This window comes from Pleurodeles waltl, chromosome 5 (assembly GCF_031143425.1).
Source record: "Pleurodeles waltl isolate 20211129_DDA chromosome 5, aPleWal1.hap1.20221129, whole genome shotgun sequence".
Lineage (NCBI taxonomy): Eukaryota > Metazoa > Chordata > Amphibia > Caudata > Salamandridae > Pleurodeles > Pleurodeles waltl.
This window is the reverse complement of record NC_090444.1, coordinates 1,041,336,994-1,041,359,208: the sequence shown is the minus strand read 5'-3', so window position 1 is coordinate 1,041,359,208 and position 22,215 is coordinate 1,041,336,994. Positions and strand designations below refer to the sequence as shown.

The 22,215-nt window shown below is 48.1% G+C and overlaps 1 protein-coding gene across 3 annotated transcripts in view; it reads right to left on the bottom strand.

Moving 5' to 3' along the window:
• The window catches only part of SHPRH (SNF2 histone linker PHD RING helicase), a 746,219-nt gene that overhangs the window by 189,839 nt on the left and 534,165 nt on the right, over nt 1-22,215 (bottom strand). For all 3 annotated transcript variants that reach the window (XM_069235239.1, XM_069235238.1, XM_069235240.1), the window contains exon 25: nt 2,312-2,500. In XM_069235239.1, coding sequence (XP_069091340.1) covers nt 2,312-2,500 — 189 coding nt within the window. The remainder of the gene's footprint in view (nt 1-2,311; nt 2,501-22,215) is intronic.

Here is a 22,215-nt window from a genome sequence, read left to right as displayed (position 1 = left end):
TACTGCGAGTCCAGGGATGCCGTCGGTCTATTAAGGCTCTCCAACCACCTCGGTGACAAGTTGATGGGCGAGACATGCCCAGACGATGCAGCTCTCGACCGAGATGAACCACTTCTTATGGAGACCACTGGAGATGTTGGAGTGGTCTTATCCACCGGCGGAAGCCGATGCTCCGCTCCCTGTAAGACAGGTAAAACCTGTGTTGACGTCGACAGCTGCAATGACGTCGAAGGGAGCACCGCAGGTTGTTCTGGCCTCGACGTTGACCGGCGATCCCTTGACCGCGACCTGCTCTCCGTCGTGTGCCTCGCCGTCGAGTGGTGGACCGTCGACGGCGGATATCCTCGCTCTCGCCGTTGGGGCGATTTCGACGTCGCCTTCCTTGACGTCGAGGGGTGCGTGGCCTTCGGCAGCTAATGGGCACGCCGGTGATGGCTCGACGTCGATCGGTGGGTTGCCGTCGACGGAGATCTGCCCCTGCGGTGGCTATGTTCTCCCAACGCCGTATCCTTCGACGTCGGTCGGGTCGCAGTCGACGGCGATCTATGACAGTGAGATGGTGGCAGCGACGACGTCGACAGGGAACAAACAGGTATTTTCCTACCTGCTGACGTCGATCTAGCCTGTCCCTCCTGAGAATGGCTTGTTGGCTGCCTGGGAAGCGAAGAGGATGATGTTTTCTGCCTCTCATGAAGACCATGAAGCCTGATCTTCTCCCTGTCCTTCAGAGTTCTTTTTGACATTTTCTTGCAGTGTTTGCAAGTGTCAGGGCAGTGACTCTGAGGCAAGCACACAATGCAGAGAGTGTGTGGATCTGACTGGGCCGCCTTCTTCCCACAGGAAGGGCATTTCACAAAAAGTGAAGGCATTTTTCAGTCAGGAAAAAAATTCCAGACTCAGACAATGATGTTAGATGTCGAGTAAAGGTGGAAAAAACGCTGTTCTGAAGTATTTTTCTGAGAAAAACTCAGAAAAACTGAGAGCTCAATGCTCCAGGATCCTCTCAGAAGAAGCCGGAAAAAAGAACTGACCTAACTGTGAACCAACTGTCACCTCTCCTTCACCCCTGAGGCATGGTGGGATACTGGAGGTGCTCAGGGTCTTAAAGGCACGGTGCCAGAATTTTTATGGTTCTCCTGTGTTAACCTGCATGCAGCCTATTGGCTAAGAATGCTCCATTGTTTTTCAATGTAGTTTTTCTTCTTTTTCTCTGATGTTACTACTGCTTATTTCCCTAGGCCCACTTATGGGGCTTTGGTAAATATTATTTCTCTTATTGTAATTTTGAAAAGAACTATTTAAAAAAAAAAAAACCTCCATAGAAAAAAGCATTTTAGCCTGTTTATGATTATAGTCTGCATTGCTGTTTTTACACATGTATATATGAGTTTAGTATGAAAACTTGTCTACTAAAAATGTTATATATATATTTTTCGTGCATATTTCATACTTTATATGTGTGTATTTTATATATGCTCCGGGGTCCCCGCACAAGGGCGGGAATATTCAATGTTTATGACTATTGATGAGGATCCCCTGGAAGAGAAATAAAAAAAAGGGCAATTTTTTTTGTCCATGATAGTTCCCTCAGAAACCACTCCATGTGACCTATGGGTTCAGGATACCTCTATCCACATCTGAAACCTCCCGCATAAAAAAGCAAAGCATTGGTTCAGTGAAAATAAAATCTCTTTCAGGAAAATAAATGAAAATCAAAAACATTTCAACAGATGTCATGAGAAAGTGCTCTTGGAGCATGTTTTTAGCAGCAAAAAAAAAGCAAAGGATTCTTGATGGACATATGGAGGAATTTTAAAAGTAAATGATTGTTCCCAGGATGCATTGTTTTGTACTTTTATTTTCCTATGAGCCATAATATTTTTTTCTCTTAATGTTGTCTCAGAGTAGTACGGAAGCTAAACGACTCCATTATTGACATTATTTGTGGATCGCTGGATCTTTTGACTATAAAAAAAAATCTATAAGAAACATTAGCATTCAGTATGTACTTCTATAAGTTTGAAAAGTCGACTATCCTACTCTTCTTGTAATCAGTTTAAAAAACACTTTACCACTAAAGTTAAATGTTATGAGTGATAATACTGTCATACTAAATACACATAGAAGACAGACGCCTTTATCCAAGACACCTAGCAGGATTACTAGCTATTGTCACTGCTGATAACACAATCACATACAGCGCCACGTAGTTTCAGGGAATTTCTCTTTAAGACATTCCATAACAAGTAGGAAAACAGAGATTAGGTGTCACACATTGGGATTTGTAAAAGGTTTTCAGTCTACTGCTTACCTTAACAGGAATGTCCTCTTCTGCGCTTGATGTCTCTGACGTGAAGACGTAAGAGATCTCCTTGTGTGATGTTGTCTGCCGGCAGATGGCGCATTTGATCGCACTTTTGCGTGTACCCACACTGTACTGGTCTATCATAATGGCTATACATTCATTACAAAAGCAATGTCCACAGGTCAATACTGCCCACTGGAAAAAAGCAAGGTAATATAATATTATTATTAATAGTATATGAGTGAGTACGTTCTAATAGCTTTCACGAACAAGGTACAAGTCACAAAGCTCTTAATACTGTATCTTGTTGAAATGTCTGTTTTGTTGTTTAGTGACTAAATAAGTACTTGACACATAATTAACTGAGAGGCTAGCTAATTTATTTAAAACATGATTTCAAGTGCATACGTTACACAATGAGATATCCCAGAATGGCAGAGACCCGCCAAATGTCCTATTCTAAAAAATAAGTAAGTTTAGTGAAGGAGGAGCCTATTCAGGCACTACATGGTCTAGTACTTCCTAAATATTAATATTTTAAATATCTGCAAACCAACCTCAGACCTAGCTTCCCCTTCATTTTGCTCAAGAAAGCCACAATCTGGTTTCCTTGACCAGGGAAAATCCCCCGTGAAACGCATATCACTATGCACTAGTCAGTCTGCTCTCTTTTAAAAAGCAAGATATCGTCAAGCATCTCCATGCAGTGATACATACGCATGTTTATATAATATTACTGAATACATATATTCTACAGGTTGGGTGCAGGGCGTGGCTACAGGCCTAGTCCTGTCCTGCGTCCAATCCTGCACTGCACTGCACGGCCAAAGGCGACAAGAAAGGGTTTTTGGACACACGCAGCAGGTTCGGCACAGGACCTGGTGCAGGCCATGCCCTGAGCTCAACCATTGCTCCACCTGGTCAAAGGCCATGAACAATGGAGGTGGGAATCCAGAGGAGGGCTGGGCACAGGCACTGTGTCCCAGTGGCTTAACAATAGCACCCGCAGTGCAAGGGGCCAAGCTCCAGGGGGCCCCCTCTAGTACTGTGCATGGGCAGCAGGCCCCTGTCCTGAGAGCCGCTGACTGGGTCCACAGCATGGGGGTCCTTACATCTATTTTGCAGGGGGGGGGGCTCAAATGTTGTTACGCCACTGATGTGTCCAACACCTGCAGTGCACAGCCAAAGGCTGTACATAGGGGGTGTTGGACACCTTCAGCAGGTTGGCCCACAGGGCTTTGGGCAGCCCAGCCCTACAGCCACAGGAAATGTGCAGCAGGTCTTGGGCATCCATGGCAGGTTGGGAGCAGGGCCACAGGCCAGGCACAGCAGGGCTGACAATTAAGTACAAATAAAAAATTCAAAAACACAGTAAAAAATGATTTATGTTTCTGGCTCAAAAGTGTAAAACCTTTAAAATTCACTATTTTTGTTTACTATTACATGTAGCACATGACATAACTTAAAGTGGTCTGTCCATAGCCAAAAGACATATTTGACAGTGGCGCACTTAGAGAAAAACAATTAACACAAGAACATTATGCGGGACAAGTGTGAGTTATGTGTTAGTAAACATAACTGGCAAAGATCAGAGTGTGAGAAGACGGTTCTGACTATCTGGTCCGCCTTGATTTTTCACTTTTGGATCACCTGGTTTTTGACCTTTTACTGGGAGGGGCCCTCATAGTACAAGACTCACCCACAGTAAACCTAAATAGACTTCGCATGTTTACTGCTGGTGCTGCCTTATTAAGCAAAGGCTGCTGTGACGCAGCAAGGGTAGAAGGCCCAGGGCTGGCTACATGTAATCACATGTGCACATGCGTGTGCGCCCATGTGAGGGCTGCGCAGGGAGGATCCCTGTTGTGCGCAGCCAAAGAACTGCACTTAGGTAGCCTGGCACAGAAGGGACTACGTTGAGTGGGTAGTCACCTGAAGAAGGCTTTATGATGCAACCACGCGTCCCCAGCAAAACATGGAGCTGAGTAGAGGGGCCCCCGACCCCATCCCAGGGTCCCACAAAGAACCCAAGCTGGGAAGCGCCATTGTGCTCCTGGTGACAATGCAGGAGGGGGAGTGCTGTCATACTCTCGCAGGGTGGCCGGGTTAGCCGCCCCAAACATCCCATCTGCCCGCAGGAGTGGGCAGAGAGCAGAGAAAAGGCAGAGTGCTCCGGCATGCCTCCATCCATGCAGCCTGTCCCTAGGCCACCTTAGCAGAGACAGGAGGGCCGGCTCCGTGGCACCACCACCAGGTGTTGGCCATGCGGGGAGGCAGCGGGAGTGGCCAGGGGTTGGTCCCCTGAGCCACTCCCCAACGTCACCTGCCTTGACAGTGGTGTCTGGGTGGGACTGAACACCCCTGAAGATGAGGGTAGCCGGTGGTAGGATCCCCGAGCTGCCCTCCAACGAGGCATCATCACAGGGGTGTTCGGGTGGGAAAGGACACCCCAGGAGAAAGAGGAACACAGCACGAGGCAGCAGGAAGTGATAAGGAAAGAAGAAAAGTAAAACAAAAGCAAATCTGCTCTCCCCAACAAAGAGGGAGAGCTCCTAATTAAGAAAATAAGCTACTCATCTGTAACTGCAGGTCTCCAGTATTGGTATCTTTCATATATTTACATGCTTGAATCATTCCCTGTTGTCGAAGTCCCACTGTACCTTAATAAAGCAGTATATTTATCACTATCACAGGCTATAATGGCAATTTCAAGCACAAGTGCGACTAAATAATCCCGAGCTATAAGGGGAGCCTCTCCGGGGAGCAGGGCGGGTCACATATGAATCTAGAAAGATGCCAATACTAGAGGACTGCAATTACAGATAAGTAACTTTTTTTCTTCTCCGGTATTGGATCTTTCATAGATTCACATGCTTGAATCAGAATAGCACGCAGTTACTAAATTTGTAGATCTCATAGTATTAGCTCAAATAGCAGAAGGCAGGTAGAAAATATATATAACATTCATATGCAATTTAATAAACTAATATATACATCATACTTAAAAATTTGCATGAATACATGAGCACATAGAACCAAAAGAGGTTCTCCTTATTGAAATAAGTGGTGTAGCAAAATATGTCCAAACGCTGCATCCCTGCACTGTGCAGATTACAGGTAATAATGGTGCATGAATTATATGCACACCTTTCGAGGTTGCAGCGTGACATATCTTCTCCAAATGCACTTCTGCTAACAAAGTAGTTGTGGTGGAAACTGGCCTAGTTTTCTCTGTGAGGGGCTTGCTGGTCTTTGAGTGGCAGAACTGGATTGCAGCTGAAATTCATCAAGAGATGGTTGCCCTTGTGACTGGAGCACCCCTTCAAGTGTGTCCATCTGAGTAAACAGTTGGTGACGTCTCGTGAGTTGTTATAGTGCGATGTAACTAGAATTTTAGATATCACTTGATACTTCGAGTATGAAAAGACCTCTAAGCTGGTGATGTTGAATTTGTTAAGTAAGTCCGAAATATTATAGGTTCATTGAGGCAAAATCAGAAGACACCTTGAGAATAAATCTTTGGATTGGTTCAGAGAAGTACTAAATTGCCTGTGAGGCGCAAGAAGGTTCTTGAGTTGAAAAAGCCTGCATATCCCCTATCCTACTCGTCGGAGTGAGCGCTAGTAATATGGTGACCTTCAGTGTGAGAAATATGAGGTGTGCTCTGTGAATGGGTTCGAATGTACTCTTTGTCTCTTTGTGAGTTGAAACAGAACTATGTTCAGGTGCCAGTCCGGGGAAAGAGCCCTTAGTGGAGGAAAGAAATCAGAATAATTATTTTATGAACTGTTTTGATAATTCTGCAAGAGAAGAAAGATAGAAAATGTGATGAGCATCTATATCCCGATATTACTGCAAGCCGTACCTTAATAGACGCATGTACCAACTGTGACTGTGCTAGTGAGAGGAGATAGGGTAGTTATTTGCATGACTTTGCTAGTAGAGGATGTTGGTTTGATTTCTGGTACCATAGGCAATAATGTTTCCTTTTATCAAATCTGTTTTTATTTTTCTATTACAACATAACCAACGGTTACAGAACACTGTGTGTGAGTTACACATTTGAATGCAAGGAAAAAGAAAAACTGTAAGTGGGAGGGAGGGATTCCTGGAGCCCGAGGAACAGGAGGGCAGCTTTGGCAATTAACAATATCATGAACATGGACAGGCAATTACAGAGGTCAGCTTCATAATAGGAAGGGATGTGTGTAGTGTCACAAGAGGCCCACAATGGCTTTAGGCGGGGGTGCAGTGATGTGATACCATCTGGAGTTGACCTTTGTGTCCGGGTGCAGGGGTGCTAGCTATTCAGACAGTCCAACCGGTGACGGGGGGTTGCTACGGGGACCGCCACAGCAGGAGGTGGTGGATGTTGACAAAATGTAAGGTTTAGGCTCCTAAGGGGGGCTAGGGGCTATGAGTATGAGGTTCTACAGTGATATGTGTGGTCTACAGCACAGTGTGCTCAGGGGATGTACTACTGACGCTCAAAGGACTACATGTGTTAACACTTATTATCACTGTTCAGGGAGGTCGGTGTAATTTTTGGCTTCGGCCCTGAGTATGAAGGTGTCCCAGATCCCGTGTCCCGCTAAAGCTAGACCTCAGTTGCTCAGGAAGCAAAGTGCCTGTGACTCGGCCCTAGCCCACTGTAGCAGCCCACCCAGCCACTTGCTGACATCGGGAGTGGAAGGTGCCTTCCACTGCATTGCTATGAGGCGTTTCAATAAGACAAAGGCCAGGTCTATGAACCTGTGTAGTAGTTTGTCCCCCTTTGCCTTAGTGCGGATGCCAAGTAGGCATGACTCAGGGTTAGGAGAGAGTGCATGGTTGTCAAATTCCCCCATCAATGCAGTAATTTCGTGCCAGGTACATTGTATGGGCGGGCAGGTCCACACCATGTGGTAGAAAAGTGGCTTCCTTCTCTCCACATTGTGGGCATTCGTATGTCATGTGGGGGAACATGTGTTGGAGCCGGTGAAGCGATAAATACGCTTGGTATATGTAATTAAACTTAGTAAAGGGGAATCTTGGGTGAGAGACACACTTTACCTGTTGGAGCACTTTGGTCCAGGCGATTTAAGATAATGGAGTAGGGAGGGCCACATCCCATTGAGTCTGTGCTTCCGTCTGACCTGTGTCAGTGCACATAAGAAAGGTGCTGTACACCAGGGACACAACTTTTATAGGACCCAGGCCTGATAATAATGTGAGAAGTATAGGCGATGTTGAAGGGTCCGTATCCCCTTTCCGATGGGTATCAGCTATAAGCTGTTTCATGGCGCAGTAGGTTAAGAACCGTTCAGGGCCAATGTTGTAAGTATCTGCTATATCAGTGTATGTCATGAGTGAGTCGTCCTTAAAGAGGTCACTGACCTCCATAAGACCGGTTGCCAACCACAGTGCCAGGGTATGATGTGTGTTCAATTCCTTTGGGCCCTGCATATTGAGCAATGGGATCCTGGTAGAGCAGGGTGGTGTTGGGCCCCTGTTCCGTACTAATCTGCACCAACATATTCGGGCTGTGTCCATCAGGTTTCTACCATCTAGAGGAGGACAAGTGTGGTCTGTCAACTATGTCAACACATCTATCTGACCTTGTTTGGTGAGTACCACTGCCCTCTACGCTGTGGGGGAGGGCTGGAGCCAGCAAAGTGGCCATTGTAATTGTGTTGCTGCATAATATAACTCGAAGTTGGGCATACCCAGACCCCCTTCCTCAAGTGGATGATGCGTGGTGGCTAAGTTGACCCGGCGCCAAGTGTTACCCCACAGTAGTTCTAACATCAGACGATGTAATGAGTGGAAAAATGGGGGAGTGGCCAAGCAAGATGGCAGGCGGCACACGTCTCTAGAGCGCTCCGCAGTCCTGGCTCGATCCTGCAGGCATCCTGGGGTGCCTAATCGGTGAGGCACTCCCCAACGGACAGGGGCAGTGCTACAACTTGCACAGTGGGTTCGCACCCTGATTTTAGACGCCGGTCGGCCCCATATCGGTATGCGGGGGTCGTGCCTGATCAGCGAGGAGCGCGGCTGTGCGCAGTTCGGGAGGGGCCTTGTCTCAAGTGTCTGTTCTCCCCCTCCCTGACGTGCACAGGCCTGGAGCTGGAGGCCGGGGCAGCCGTGGTGTCCAGGTGCGGCCTGCTGTGTTTTTGACAGCGACCTGACAAATTTCCACCTGAAAGAATGATCGCCCCGTGGTCAGGGCTTCAGGGCATTACCTGTGGACGGTAAGGAACGGAGGTCAGGGTGCACAACAGCGCACAGCTTACTTTGGGCTGCGGAGGAGTGGTATGAGGTAACCTAGCAAAATACAGTGTTTTCCTGTGGCAAGATGATAGAGTTCACCATTTGGGGCATTGGTATGTGTCTGCTCTGAACCAGTGGAGTGATTTCTGCAGCATTGGAGCAATGTTGCTGAGTGCAGGTGTGTGGGACCTACGACGTGGCCTGCATTAAGTGCGCCTGACCCATATCAGGTTTGGGCTGGTGGCACGCCTACCTGTACATTAGAGCAGCCCCTAGTTATGGATATTCGGGGCCAGACAATTGGTCTGCATTATTTGACGGCTGTTGCAGCTTAACGGAATTTCATCTTTGCCCATCTGAGTCAAGTACGGTGGTGATATATCCTATTCTTTCTAAGTTGATGGTGAGATGGGGCGGCATCAGCAAACCACATCCTCGCAAGAGAACACTATGGAACAATTTACTACGCCTACCCTGTTGCCGCAGTGCCAGACTCGTATGGGAGGGCCTGGAGAGGCACTGGTCAAGCCAGCTACTGCAGAGGAACCTTCACGCGGTGAACTTTAGCTGCTACACAAGGCGCAAGAGTGGCCCTAAGGGGAAAATAGAAACAATGGCTGTGGAGGTGAACCTTCTTCGAACGGACCTCCACAAAGTCTCTGATAAGGTCAAGGTGGCGGAGGGGTCTATTGTGGACTTGCAGACGGAGGTAGGCACCTTCCGCAAACAGATGCCACAAGTTACTTCCACGGTTGGGATGTTGGAGGCGAAATTGGAGGACTCAGACGGCAGATCCCAACAGAACAACGTGCGCCTCCTTGGGTTTCCGGAATCGGCTTAGGGCTCCACAGCGGAAGGTTTTGTTGATCAATGGATCAGAGATGTATTGCAACCTGACGGGCTATCCAAGGTGTTTTTAGTGGAGCGCGCACATAGGGCGCTGGTTGCTCCTCCCAGGCCTGGAGCGCCTCCAAGGGCCATCATTGCACACCTCTTGAATTACAAAGATAGGGACTGTATCCTGCGGACTGCTTGTGAAACAGATAGGGCTGTATATGAGAATTGCAAAATCTCCATTTACCCGGACTATACGAACAAGGTCCAGACCTCTAGAAAGGGGTTTATGGAGGTGAAGAACAAGTTACTTACCTTCGGTAACGCTTTTTCTGGTGGATACAGTAGCTACCTGTGGATTCTTCACCTTATGAATTCTTCCAATGCGCCAGCATTTGACGGAAACTTTCTTCCCAGCTCTTCACGTCGACGAGGAAGTCACAATTGCACGGCTTCCCATGCAATTCCATCTGACGTCATCATGGCAATAAGAGGTCCTCGCCGGTGTGCTGAAGTCACTTTCACCATTTTTTACGTGCCTTTGAGGCGAAGAGGTGAATACAGACTTCACAAGAACAACATATATATATAAACCAATCCAAATACAAATATAATCACAATATTTATTAAAAAAACAGAAAAAACACCAAAAACGTAAATACATATCTAGCAAAAGAAGTCTTGGTATGACCAGACAGGCAACTGGGAGGCAGGTGGGACTGTGAGGAATCCACAGGTAGCTACTGTATCCACCAGAAAAAGTGTAACCGAAGGTAAGTAACTTGTTCTTCTGATGGATACAACTACCTGTGGATTCCTCACCTTATGAATAGAATCTTAAAGCAGTCCCGCACTCGGAGGTGGGTGCCTGACCCGTAACACCAAGAAATCTTTTAACACAGAATGTGCAAAATGGCTGTCCCTCCTAACTTCCGAGTCCAAGCAATAATGCTTCGCAAAAGTATGGACGGAAGCCCAAGTTGCGGCTTTACAAATTTCAGCAACTGGGATACCTCTAGCCAAGGCCAAAGTGGCAGACGTAGCCCTGGTGGAATGGGCCCTAATATCTTCAGGAGGAACCTTCTTTGCCAGTGAATAACAAACCTTTATGCAAAGAATGACCCACCTGGAAAGGGTTCTCTTGTGGACGGCCTTGCCCTTCATCTTACCCACATATCCAACGAACAGTTGATCATCAATACGAAAGTCTTTTGTCCTTTCAATATAAAAACTCAGAGCCCTTCTCGGATCTAGGCGAAGAAGTCTTTCCTCCTCCTTTGAAGGATGGGGAGGAGGGGAGAAGGATGAAAGTGTTATAGATTGCCCCATATGTAAAGGAGTGACAAACTTAGGAAGGAAAGCCTCCCTGGTTCCCTTCACCATCTTGTCAGCATGAAAGGATGTAAAGGGAGGATTCACACTAAGAGACTGGAGCTCACTCACACGCCTAGCAGACGTGATAGCCGTGAGAAAGACTGTTTTCAAGACTAACAGCCTCAACGAACAAGAATGCATAGGCTCAAACTGTGAACCCAAAGTAAGAACCAAATTCAAATCCCACTGAGGCATGAGAAACGAAGTGAGAGAAAACTTGTTAGTCTGCCCTCTCAAGAACCTATTAACTATAGGAGATTTAAACAAGGAAGGTTGATCAGGAAGGCACAGAAAGGCCGACAGTGCTGATAAATAACCCTTCACAGTTGCAACTGCACAACCCTTCTGTGCTAAGGAAAGGGCAAAAAACAAAACATCAGACAAATGGGCCTTTAAGGGATCAATTTGCCACTCTCCACACCAAGTCACAAATTTTGCCCATCTGTTGGCATAGACAGTTTTGGTGGAGTGTCGCCTGGCCGATAAAATAACATCCACCACTTCTGGAGGGAGAGAAAAAGAACTCAAGATTGCCCCGTTCAATCTCCAGGCATGTAGGTGTAGGCTCTGGAGGTGGGGGTGTAGAACCTGTCCCTGCAACTGCAAGAGGATGTCTGCCCTGTGAGGGAGACGGAGCGGAGGGCACAATGAGAGTTGGAGAAGGTCTGAGTACCACACCCTTCTTGGCCAATCCGGAGCTATTAAAATTAAAAGGATCTGAGCTCGGTCTTGGCGATTCTTCTTCAGAACCCGAGGAATCAAGGGTATGGGGGAAACGCGTTAAGTAACTGGCCGCACCAAGACACCTGAAACACTTACCCCAATGCTCCTTGCACCGGATACTGGAGGCTGCAGAACGACGGGCAGTGCACGTTCTCCCGAGTGGAAAATAGGTCTGTCTGTGGAAAAACCCACAGCCGGAAGATGTGAAGGACCAGGTCTGGATGCAGACGCCACTCGTGATCAGCAGAGAAATGCCGACAGAGACTGTACGCACGTAAGTTGAGAACCCCAGCCAGATGGTTTACTACTAAGTAAATCCAATGGTCCTGAGCCTAGGAACAGAGCCGCAGAGCCTCTCTGCAGAGAAGGTATGACCCTACTCCTCCCTCCCTGTTGATGTACCACATCGCAGTAGTGTTGTCAGTCAAGACCCGCGAAGGGACGGGAGGAAGGCCTTGAGAGCCAGACGTTTCGCCCGCAATTCTAACAGATTGATGTGAAACATCTGTTTCTCTGGAGACCAATTACCTTTGATCTCCAGGTCCCCCAGATGAGCTCCCCACCCTTGAGTGGAAGCATGCGTTATGACCGTGGCCACTGGAGGTGGAAAAACAAGACGGCCTTCCTTGGGAAAGGTTGCCGTCCACAGCCCACCATCATAGATCCGTTGCAGCGTCTCTGGAGATCATTATCGACTCGAGATCCCATTTGTGTTGAAACCACTGCTTGCGGGGCACCACTGGAGAGCCCTTATGTGCCAACGTGCATGAGTGACCAACAGAATGCAAGAAGCGAACAGACCGAGCAAACGTAGGACCCTGAGGACTGGAACAACCTCTCCATTTTGAAACATCGGAATCAACGCCTGAATGTCCTGAATCCGCTGAGGCGGAGGATACGCCCGATTCAATGTGGTATCCAGTAATGCCCCTATGAACAGGAGGCGCTGAGAGGGCTTCAGGTGAGACTTGGGCATGTTCACTGAAAAGCCCAGGTTAAACAACAACCTTGTTGTCACTTGCAAGTGATGCAGCACAAGCTCTGGGGACTTGGCTTTTATCAGCCAATCGTCCAGGTAAGGGAATATAAATATTCCCTTCCTTCTGAGGTCCACTGCAACCACCGCCATCACCTTCATGAAGACCCGAGGTGCGGAAGTAAGACCAAAAGGAAGGACCGCAAACTGGTAGTGTTGCGACCCCACCACGAACCAGAGATACTTCCGTGTGACTTCAGACTGGGGATATGAAAATAAGCATCCTGCAAGTCGACAGACACCATCCAGTCTTCCTTGTTCAACACCAGAAGCACCTGTACTAGAGTCAGCATCTTGAATTTCTCCTGTTTGAGGAACCAATTCAAAATCCTCAGTTCCAGGATAGGCCTCAATCGACCATCATTCTTGGGAATCAGGATATATCGCAAATAGCATCCCTGAACCCTTTCCTGCTCTGGAACCAACTCGACTGCAGCTTTTGATAAAAGGACTTGAACCTCCTGTTGCAGCAACAGGAGATGATCTTCTGAACAAAACAAATGATGGGGAGGTTTGGGAGGTGGAAACTCCCGAAAAGGAAGGTCATAACCTTTCCCCGCAATACTTAGTACCCAAGTGTCCGATGTGACTAACTCCCACTCATGGAGAAAATTAAATATCATGCCCCCTATGGGAGAAGTAAGACCTAAGTTGGATGGAAAACTAGGGTTGCTTTCCTTGTTGTGTTCCCCCAGAGGAAGAGGATGAGGCAGGGTGCTGCTAGGTGGCTCCTCCTGTCCTAACCCTACCCCACCCTCTAAAAGAGCTATAGAGAGGGTTGACAGGCTGTTGAGTGCTGGACTGTGGCCTTCCACGATAAGAGGATCCACGGCCATACCCCCTAAAACTCCGAAAAGATCTGAAGGGAGTAGAAGCAGACGCCTGTAGCCCCAATGATCTTGCAGTAGCCCTGCTGTCTTTTAAACATTCTAAATCAGAGACCGCCTTGGACCCAAACGACTTTTCGCCGTCAAACAGGAGGTCCAACAAAGTTGTTTGAACGTCCGTTGAAAATCCAGAAGACCTAAGCCATGCATGCCTCCTGGTGGCCACTGAAGTACCCATTGCCCTGGCTACTGAGTTCGTTGTATCCAGACCAGACTGGATAATCTGCTTGGCTGCCGCTTGAGTGTCCAAAAGGAGCTCATCAAACTGCCCCTGCATACCTTGAGGCAAGTTAGGCACCACAGCTCTAGCCGTGTCCATCAGGGCACGAACATACCTCCCCAGCACACAGGTAACATTGACCGATTTAAGGGCCATACTACAAGAGGAGAAACTCTTCTTGGATGCTTGCTACATTCTCTTGGACTCCCTGTCCGATGGAGTAGCAGGAAACGAGCCAAGTGCAGATCGACAGAACAAGAATCTTGGGCCACCAAGCTCTCAGGAGTCGGATGTTGGGATAAAAATCCAGGATCCCCAGGAGCAACCTTGTACCTCCTTGCTACAGTCCTCAACACATAACAGGCTTTCTCCAAATGTCCAAAATAGGCTCAGTAAGAGCATCACTGAAAGGGAGCAGGGGCTCTGCAGAAGTAGAGGAAGGGTGCAATACCTCTGTCAAAACGTTTGTTTTACCTTCCGAAGCTGGTAATGGAAGCTCCAAAAATTACGCAGCCTTCCTTATGACAGTGTGTTAGGATGCTGCCTCCTTTGTAAATTCACCTGGGGATGAATGTTCCCACTGAGGGGAGGTATCCAGTCCACTGGCAGACTCCAGGCCCTGAAACTCTCCCATAGGCTCAGAAATCTCTCCTTCCTCTAATAACTGTCACTGGTATTTCTGACATACGATCCCCGCACTCACGACAAGGCTTAAAACCTGATTTCATTGGCAGAGACATTGTAACAAGTACAACAAGACACCTTCGAAACAGTAGCTGTTTGAGAGCCAGGAAAAAAACGTTAGCGTCGAAGGCACGGAAAAAAGGGAACTGAAGTCAGCACGCCGGCGAGGACCTCTTATTGCTACGATGATGTCAGACGGAGACACGTGCGGAGCCATGCAATTGTGACGTCCTCGTCGACGTGAATAGCTGGGAAGAAAGTTTCCGTCGAATGCTGACGCACTGGGAGAATTCATAAGGTGAGGAATACACAGGTAGGTGTATCCATCAGAAGGCCAAGCTGCGTGCCATGAACATCAGATACATGCTACTGTACCCGGCGCGTCTGAAGGTGATCTCTAGAGGAAAGTGGCATTTTTTTTTTAACATCCTAAAGAAATCTGGAGATGGTTGGGGCTATGGGACAAAGTTGGCCCGGTCCGATCTGGGCGGTCTGGATTTGGGGCAGGTCGTACTTCTGGTGTGGATGGAACGGACTGGAGGAGGCGTGGGGAGGACCAGAGGCAGGTCTCCAAGCAGCAGGGGGAACACATCTGACAGCAGAATTGAAATCCAACAGGATGGTACTATGGCTGTGGCGGATTCTGAGCTGGCCATCGAACCTACTGAACCATCTGATAAGGGTGTGGTAATGCTCTCTGTTGACACTTGATCTTGTTGGTCTTTGGTGGATGCTGCTCTTCCTGACTCACTGGGGTCTTGTGTTTAGACCTGGTTCGCTCGCCTAACATAGAAGTGGGCACCGGGATAATATGGATGCGGATTTGAAGGGGCACTTCATGCATATGTATTATACAAAAAGGGGGGGGGACAAGTTATTTTCTTAGACAATGATTGGTTGGGGTTATAGGCACAGCGTACTCTGTATTCGGGACAGTGGGTGTTCACTTCCACTGTGGTGGTCGGGTTTCAGGGTGTTAGGGTTTAGGCTGTTGTCCTGGCAGCATACACACATGGATCTACAGTATGTTTTGATGTGTCTGTTTTACTGTTTATCCAGGGTGGGCATGGAGGTTTGGGGTTATCCAGTTTGTATATGTTTGCATATGTATGAAGTTTATGGTTGCGTGTGCGATGTGTAGTAAGGACTTGTCTTGCCTTCTCCTTTGGGAGGGAGGTGGGGAGGAGGCGCATGGGGGGGTTGGAAGAGATGAACCTTCAATATGGGTCGACAGATTAACATACTGACGTGAAATGTCAGGGGCTGAAGAATTATACTGTGCGCTATAGGGTCCACTCCTTCCTGAGGCGTGTCTCCAGGAAATGCACATGACAGAAGAGGAATCGCAAAAACTGGCTAAGAAGTTTGGGGGTCGGGTGTTCTCCTTTTCCTTCTCTTATGCAAGGGGAGAGATGATATCGATTGCCCCCGGGGTCCCTTTTACACATATCTATAGTGAGGCGGATGTGAAGGGGAGATATATATCTCTACAGGGTACACTGGATGGACTGCCCCTTACTATTCTCAACACATATGCACCTAACATAGACGATCACGCCTTTTATAATATACCTGAGTTTGTTGCTCCACTAATATGGGCTGGGGACTACAACTGTATATTGGATGGTGAGAAGGATCGTTATCGGTCTAAATTGGGCACTAAACCATTAATGACAAGATCCCTCTCAGAGGTTATGCACAATTTAGGGCTCTGGGATGGAGGGAGGGAACTGCATCCGGAGAGTAGGGAATATACCTGTCATTCTAAGAGGCACAATACATATAGTAGGCTGAATCGTTTCCTCCTGGGTGGACTGACTTGTTCACAGGTGATGGATATCAAGCATTTGGGGAGGTTTTTGTCCGATCCTGCACTGGCATTGATGCAAGTGCTGTGGGGATCTGATGCCAAGCAGACACACAGTTGGCGCATGCCTACGAATTTTCTGACGGATGTTGGCTGCCGTGATAAAATGGCGGTGGCCCTTAAGGACTACATGGACCTAAACTGGGGTACGACCAACTCTAGGGTTTTGGAGTGGGTAGCCATGAAGGCCGTACTGAGGGGAGTTTGTCTAGGCACTGCCTGTGGGGTGTGCAAACAAATGGAACAGGAGCTTACTGAAGGGGAGGGTGCGCTGGCGGTGTTGCAGTGCCAGATGCCAATAACTAGGGAGGTTGAACAAGAGCAGCTCATAGACTGTATAAGAAGGTCAGTAGCTGCTGGGACACGCTAGATAAAGTCACACTTAGATCGTATAGACAGCGCCTCCATAGGGAGGGAGACAAGTCTGGTAAGTTACTGGCATGGGTCCTCAAGGAGGATGTTGAACTCCTCCCATTCTGCGCATTAGAAATGCCGAAAGTGTGCAGGTTACTAATCGCAGGGATATTCTTCAGGTTTTGGTGGAGCATTTGCAGGTTGTGTCCAGTGCTGGTGCGTCAGTCCTGGATGTTGGCTTCAAAGAGTTTCTGTAGCGGATGTGACTTCCGCGGCTGGAGCTGGAGAGTATGGAAAGTCTAAAGGCTGAGATAACAGTTGAGGAAGTGGATACAGTGGTGGAGGCATTGTCAAAATCTAAATCGCCTGGTGGGGATGGCCGGAAGAGGGGTATTCTTCCAGAGACCATGCGTCAAGGCATCGTCTGCTTAATGCTTAAGCCTGGTGGGGATTCTGATGACCCCTCCTCATATCGCATGCTCACTATGCTCAACAGTGATGTCAAGATTCTGTGTAAAATTTTGGCTACTCGGCTACATGGAGTGATTCGGGGTTTGGTACATGATGATCAATGTGGTTTTATTCCTGGTCGTAGTACGACTTACAACTTACGTCATTTGGCACATGTTTTCCATGAAACCATGGGGGCAGAGGACGAAATGGTGATGGTGTCATTGGACCTAGAGAAGGCTTTTGATACTGTGGAGTGGGGCTACTTGCTGGCGGTACTGCAGGGAATGGGATTTGGCCCCAATTTTTGTGCTTGGGTTCGTTTGTGGTACACTGCTCCCACTGGACGCATTTGGGTAGGCGGAGAGCTTTCGGAATCCAGGACGATTGGCAGGGGGACCAAGCAGGGCTGTCCACTGCCACCACTTCTTTCTGCCTTAGCGGTGGAACCCCTGGCGCTCTGGCTTTGTGAGGCATTGGCGTCCTGGGACATTCAGGTGGGACAGGTTACTCATGTTGTCTTCCTATACGCTGATGATGCGTTGATATACCTTCCAGAGCCACGTGCTTTGGTGCCTTTCTTGTTAAAGTTGCTGGAAGAATTTGGGGCTATATCTGATCTTCTGGTGAACAGGAAGAAGTCACTCCTGTTTCCTATAGGGTTCATTATGTGGTGCCCCGTTGGAGGATTTGCCGGTGGTGGGGCTCAGGTGGGAGTTTTGAATGCTTAGATACCTGGGTATATGGGTCACTCACATGGTGGCGGCGCATGTAACACACAATGTAGAGTGGGTGGTGACTGGTCTGGAGCGCTCTGTTTCGTTCTAGAATAAGCTGCCTCTTTCAGTGATGGGGGGCTGTGGCCAAGATAGTGTTCTTGCCGCGGTGTCTTTATCTTGTGCAGAATTCCTTGTTTCCATTAGCAGCTCTGCTTTTCAATTGTCTGGACATTTTGTTGTTTTTTTTGGTTTGGGCTGGGCGTCGTAGCAGGGTGACGTTATCTACGCTGCAGGGGGACATGGAAGACGGAGGCTTGGTAATCCCTAATGTTCGACACAACTATTATGCTGCACACTTACAACACGCTACAAAGTGGATGACTCAGTCGGATAACTGAGAGAAGTGACTATTTGCGGGCATCTTTAGAGAAGAGGGGTTGGTGCATGTATTGATGACGGGCGGTCGGTCGGAGGGTGCTGTCCCCTATCTGGTCCAAACTACTGCAGGGATATGGGAGCAAGCTGTTACGAAAGTACTTCGTCGCACTCCATTTGATAGGGAACTGAACATTTGGAATGTAGCCCCCTTTAGGAATATGTATACTCATATGTCAATGGATGCTTGGCGAGTAGGAGGCTGCCTGGTGGAGGGGGTGACTTATATCCCAATGGGGAGTTTATCTCCTTTCAGGAGGCACAAACTACGTTTGTATTGAGTACTGGTCAGTTCTTGCAGTATGCCAAGATGGAGAGCGTGGCTCGAGAAGTCTGGTCTAGATTCCCGGTGGCCCCCCCGATTTCAAAGGTATTGAATGGGCTGATAAATTGGGGTGAGGAGTCCCACTTGATTACCCTGATTTAAAAAGCACTACGGGGGGTTCAATCCGGGGTGGAGTGTGTGGCACGCAGGACCTGGGATCGAGATCTGGAGGATCCATTAGAGGACGCGGATTGGGAGTTGGTGCTGTCGCTGGTGCGCATGGTTTCTTGCAACAACCTATTTAAACTATTGCATTTTAACTTCGTTCTACGTGTATATTTTACACCTGCTTGTCTTAACAAGACTGACCAGACAAGAGAGACCAGGTGTCCTAGATGTGGGTAGACAGGTGCCTCCTTTCTTCACTTAGCTTGGTCCTGCAGGGAGGTGCAGGGATTGTGGTGGGTGGTGGCTCGAAAGATAGACGGAGTCACGGGTCTGGGCTTCACAACGACACATCTGACTTGTTTATTTGGTGTATTGCAGAGACCACGGGCAAGGTGCGTCCCATATAGATTTGCACACATCATTCCAAGATGCACAGGTCAGTCTCTAACGAGGACAGTTCATGTACCAGGACACGCCTGACTCACCTTGAAGCCGAGAGGAAGTGGCCCCGTACAACCACACTGTGGGCATCCCACTCCATGGCCTGCAAAGACGCTGTTGCCTTATTCAGCTCAAAGTATCTAGAAATGCAGTCTGCCAACTCCTGGCAGAATGGAGGGTCAGTTAGTGTTTCAGGTTGTAAGTGCCACATTGAGATAGTCATGCGTGGTCTACCTTCCCCCCGCCCCGGAAGCTTACCTGTAGCGGACAATGGTCAGTCAATGTCCTGGCCAGGTATTCCGCCTGCAGTACATCCTGAGCCAGATAGGCCAGTCCCAGAATCGGGTCTATTCTATTCTAGTGTGTAATCTATGTACTGGGGAGTAGAAGGAGTATTCCTGCTCCTGGGGGTGTCTTAGGCATCACATGTTGTGCAGTTCTCTAGCAGACATCCGGGAACGGAGCCCCTGGGACATAATTCTGCTGGGTGCACTCAAAGGTAGTGGGTGGCATCTATCCAGTTCAACAACGGGTACGCAGTTAAAGTTGCTCCCCCCTATATATAGGTAACCGAGGGTCCTGGAAAAGTGTAGGTGGGATGGATTCCAGGAATTCTCTGTGCCTCGAATTAGGGGTGTATATGCCGGCTAGCGCTAAGGGTGTTCCATCCAGTGAATCCCCCCACCAATATGTATCTGCCCTCCTTATCTATAGTAAGATGCTATGAAGTGTAGTGGACATCAGGAGTCACCCATATTAAAACCGCCCTTGAGAATGCTGATGTTGTGCCATATGCTTGCCCCCTCCATTTAGTTTTGAGTCTTGCAAAAGGTGTGTTTCCTGAAGTATCACTATGTGTGCATGGTGACGTTTCAAGAATGTGCATTTCCAATGACACTTGGTGTGTGTTGCCATGCCCCTTAAATTCCATGTTAACACATTATATTGCATGACCTCCATAGAAGTGCGGATGTTCATACTGTGTAGTGTGTCTGGTATGTGTGTCCGACATCTGATAAGCTGTCACAATTAAGGACAGAACAGAGGTATATTTGTACCCCCGTTCCTTGTGTCACCCCTCCCTCCAGGCCACCCAGTGGCTGTATCGGGAACCATAAAATAACATAAAAAAACACAGTAACAACAAACCCCCAGGCTGACGGCCAATGGGCCCATAGCCAATACCTCCCATATAGTTACAATGGGAACCAGCCATTTGGGGGATGAAAATGTTCTATTTGGAGAGCCATGTTAAGGGCGTGAGTGTTCAAGTGGGGTGCGCTAGCCCATTCCGGCTTGTTTCTAGAACAGTTGTGCCCACTACGCCGGGCCCCTATCAATCAAAGGCATCATGTATTCATAGAGTGACTCCAGGGACCCCTGGATGCAGATATGCCAGGAGTTCGCAATGATATTGTCAAGTCACTGTTGGAGTCGTAAATCTACTAGCAGAATCATGTACAATCCATAATCTAAGTAAGGGTGTCAGCCCGTCTTGTTCCGACTCTGCACTAGTTCCTGTGTCAAGCATGGGATATCGCCTCTGCCGCAGTGGAGAGGCATCTTCATTCAAGCCCCAGACAGCACTAGAAGGGACTGTAAGGATAAAGGTCTTCTGCTGTACGTGGGGTAACATCTGGCCCTTTTGAAGAGTTGATTGTCATGCCACTGGATTGTCCCAATGACGAGTCAGTGTCCAAGGTGCGGTCCTCACAGAGGGCAGTGTATCATTTTGATGTGTGTTAAGTTGCTTCAAATAGTGTCTGAACCTGGCCCTCCGCTGCATGAGCCTTCGTTGGGCGTGCCTTGGCTCCAGATCTCTTTTTGCACTGAGGTCGTGGGTTGAGCCGCCCTTCAGACAGGGGCTTCCCCGGGTTGATCGTGGTAAGCCCTTGGCATGTAGCCATGTCCATGCATCCTCCGGGGTTGAGAAGATGTGTTTTCTCCCCATCCACTACCCTCAGTCGTGCTGAAAAGAGCAGCACATCTCTGATGTGTTCACTGAGGTGTTGCTTAACTTTGACATATGAGTTACTCTTGCACTGCACTTCCCTCGTGTAGTCGGGATAAGCTGTGATGGTAGCGTTTTAGAACATCAATGGACATTTTGTCTGGAAGCACTGGAGGATGAGGTCTCGGTCTCGATAGTTGAGGAGGCTAGCTTTAAGTGGTCGAGGTGCAGGACCGGGTGGTGACGGTCTGCCCGGTATCCTATGTTCTCTATTGCTCGATTGAGAAAAAGGCAGGCACTTCGTTCCCTAGCACTGTGGTCTTCAACCATTGTTCGAGAAAGAGTTCGGCATTCGTATCTTCTGCGCACTCCAGGAACCCTAGGAAGCGGACACTGTTCCGTCAGGTTCTTCCCTCTGCATCTTCTGTCGTGCAGTGGAGAGAGGATACCTCAGTTCATAATTGCGATATCTGGGTCTGAAGTTCTTGAACTGTTGGTTGCATAATTGCTAGGGATGACTCAGTGTCATCCACTCTGCCAGCCAGTTTACGGTGGTCCACACGAAGTAGACACATTGTCGATTTTAGTCTTTAGAGTGGTTTTAGTGTCCAGGACAGGCAATAATGTTTCTATTAACGTTTACATGACTTTATTGTTACGCCTTGACTTGGAGAGAATACACCTGCAGTCCTGAGGAATATTGAGATCTTTGAATTCATGGAATTTTTGGAGCCGTGCACATAAGAGAAGACAGGTTGGGTCAGGATGAAAGACCTGGCATTAATTCATCGTTAAAAGTTTACAGAATGTTGGTTGTAGTCCGATTGCAGGAGAAGCTCCATTAACCAATGCTACCTGGACCACCTTGGGCTATGGCTTGAGACAACACCACTGAGTTTTCCTCTTAGTGAGAACCTTTGGTACTAAAGGTCTCGGGGAAAAGAGTCGGCATAGAATCCAGGCCATCTGTCAAAAGGCATTCCCCCACGATCCTGGATGTGGATGCCAACTTGCATCGAACAGGCATTTGCGGTTTACGTTTATTGTAAAGGGATGCAGAACCGGTTTGCCTCAGAACGAGAAGATCATACTTAGTACTGACTGATCAAACTCCCATTCGTGGAGGCTGTTTCTAGTTTTGGTTAGAATGTCTGATATGAGATTTCTAGGTCAGGGAACATGTTTGACCAAAAGAGTTATTCTGTGTGTTGTTAGCCGGCTCCAGACTTCCTGATCTTCCTTGGACAGTGCCA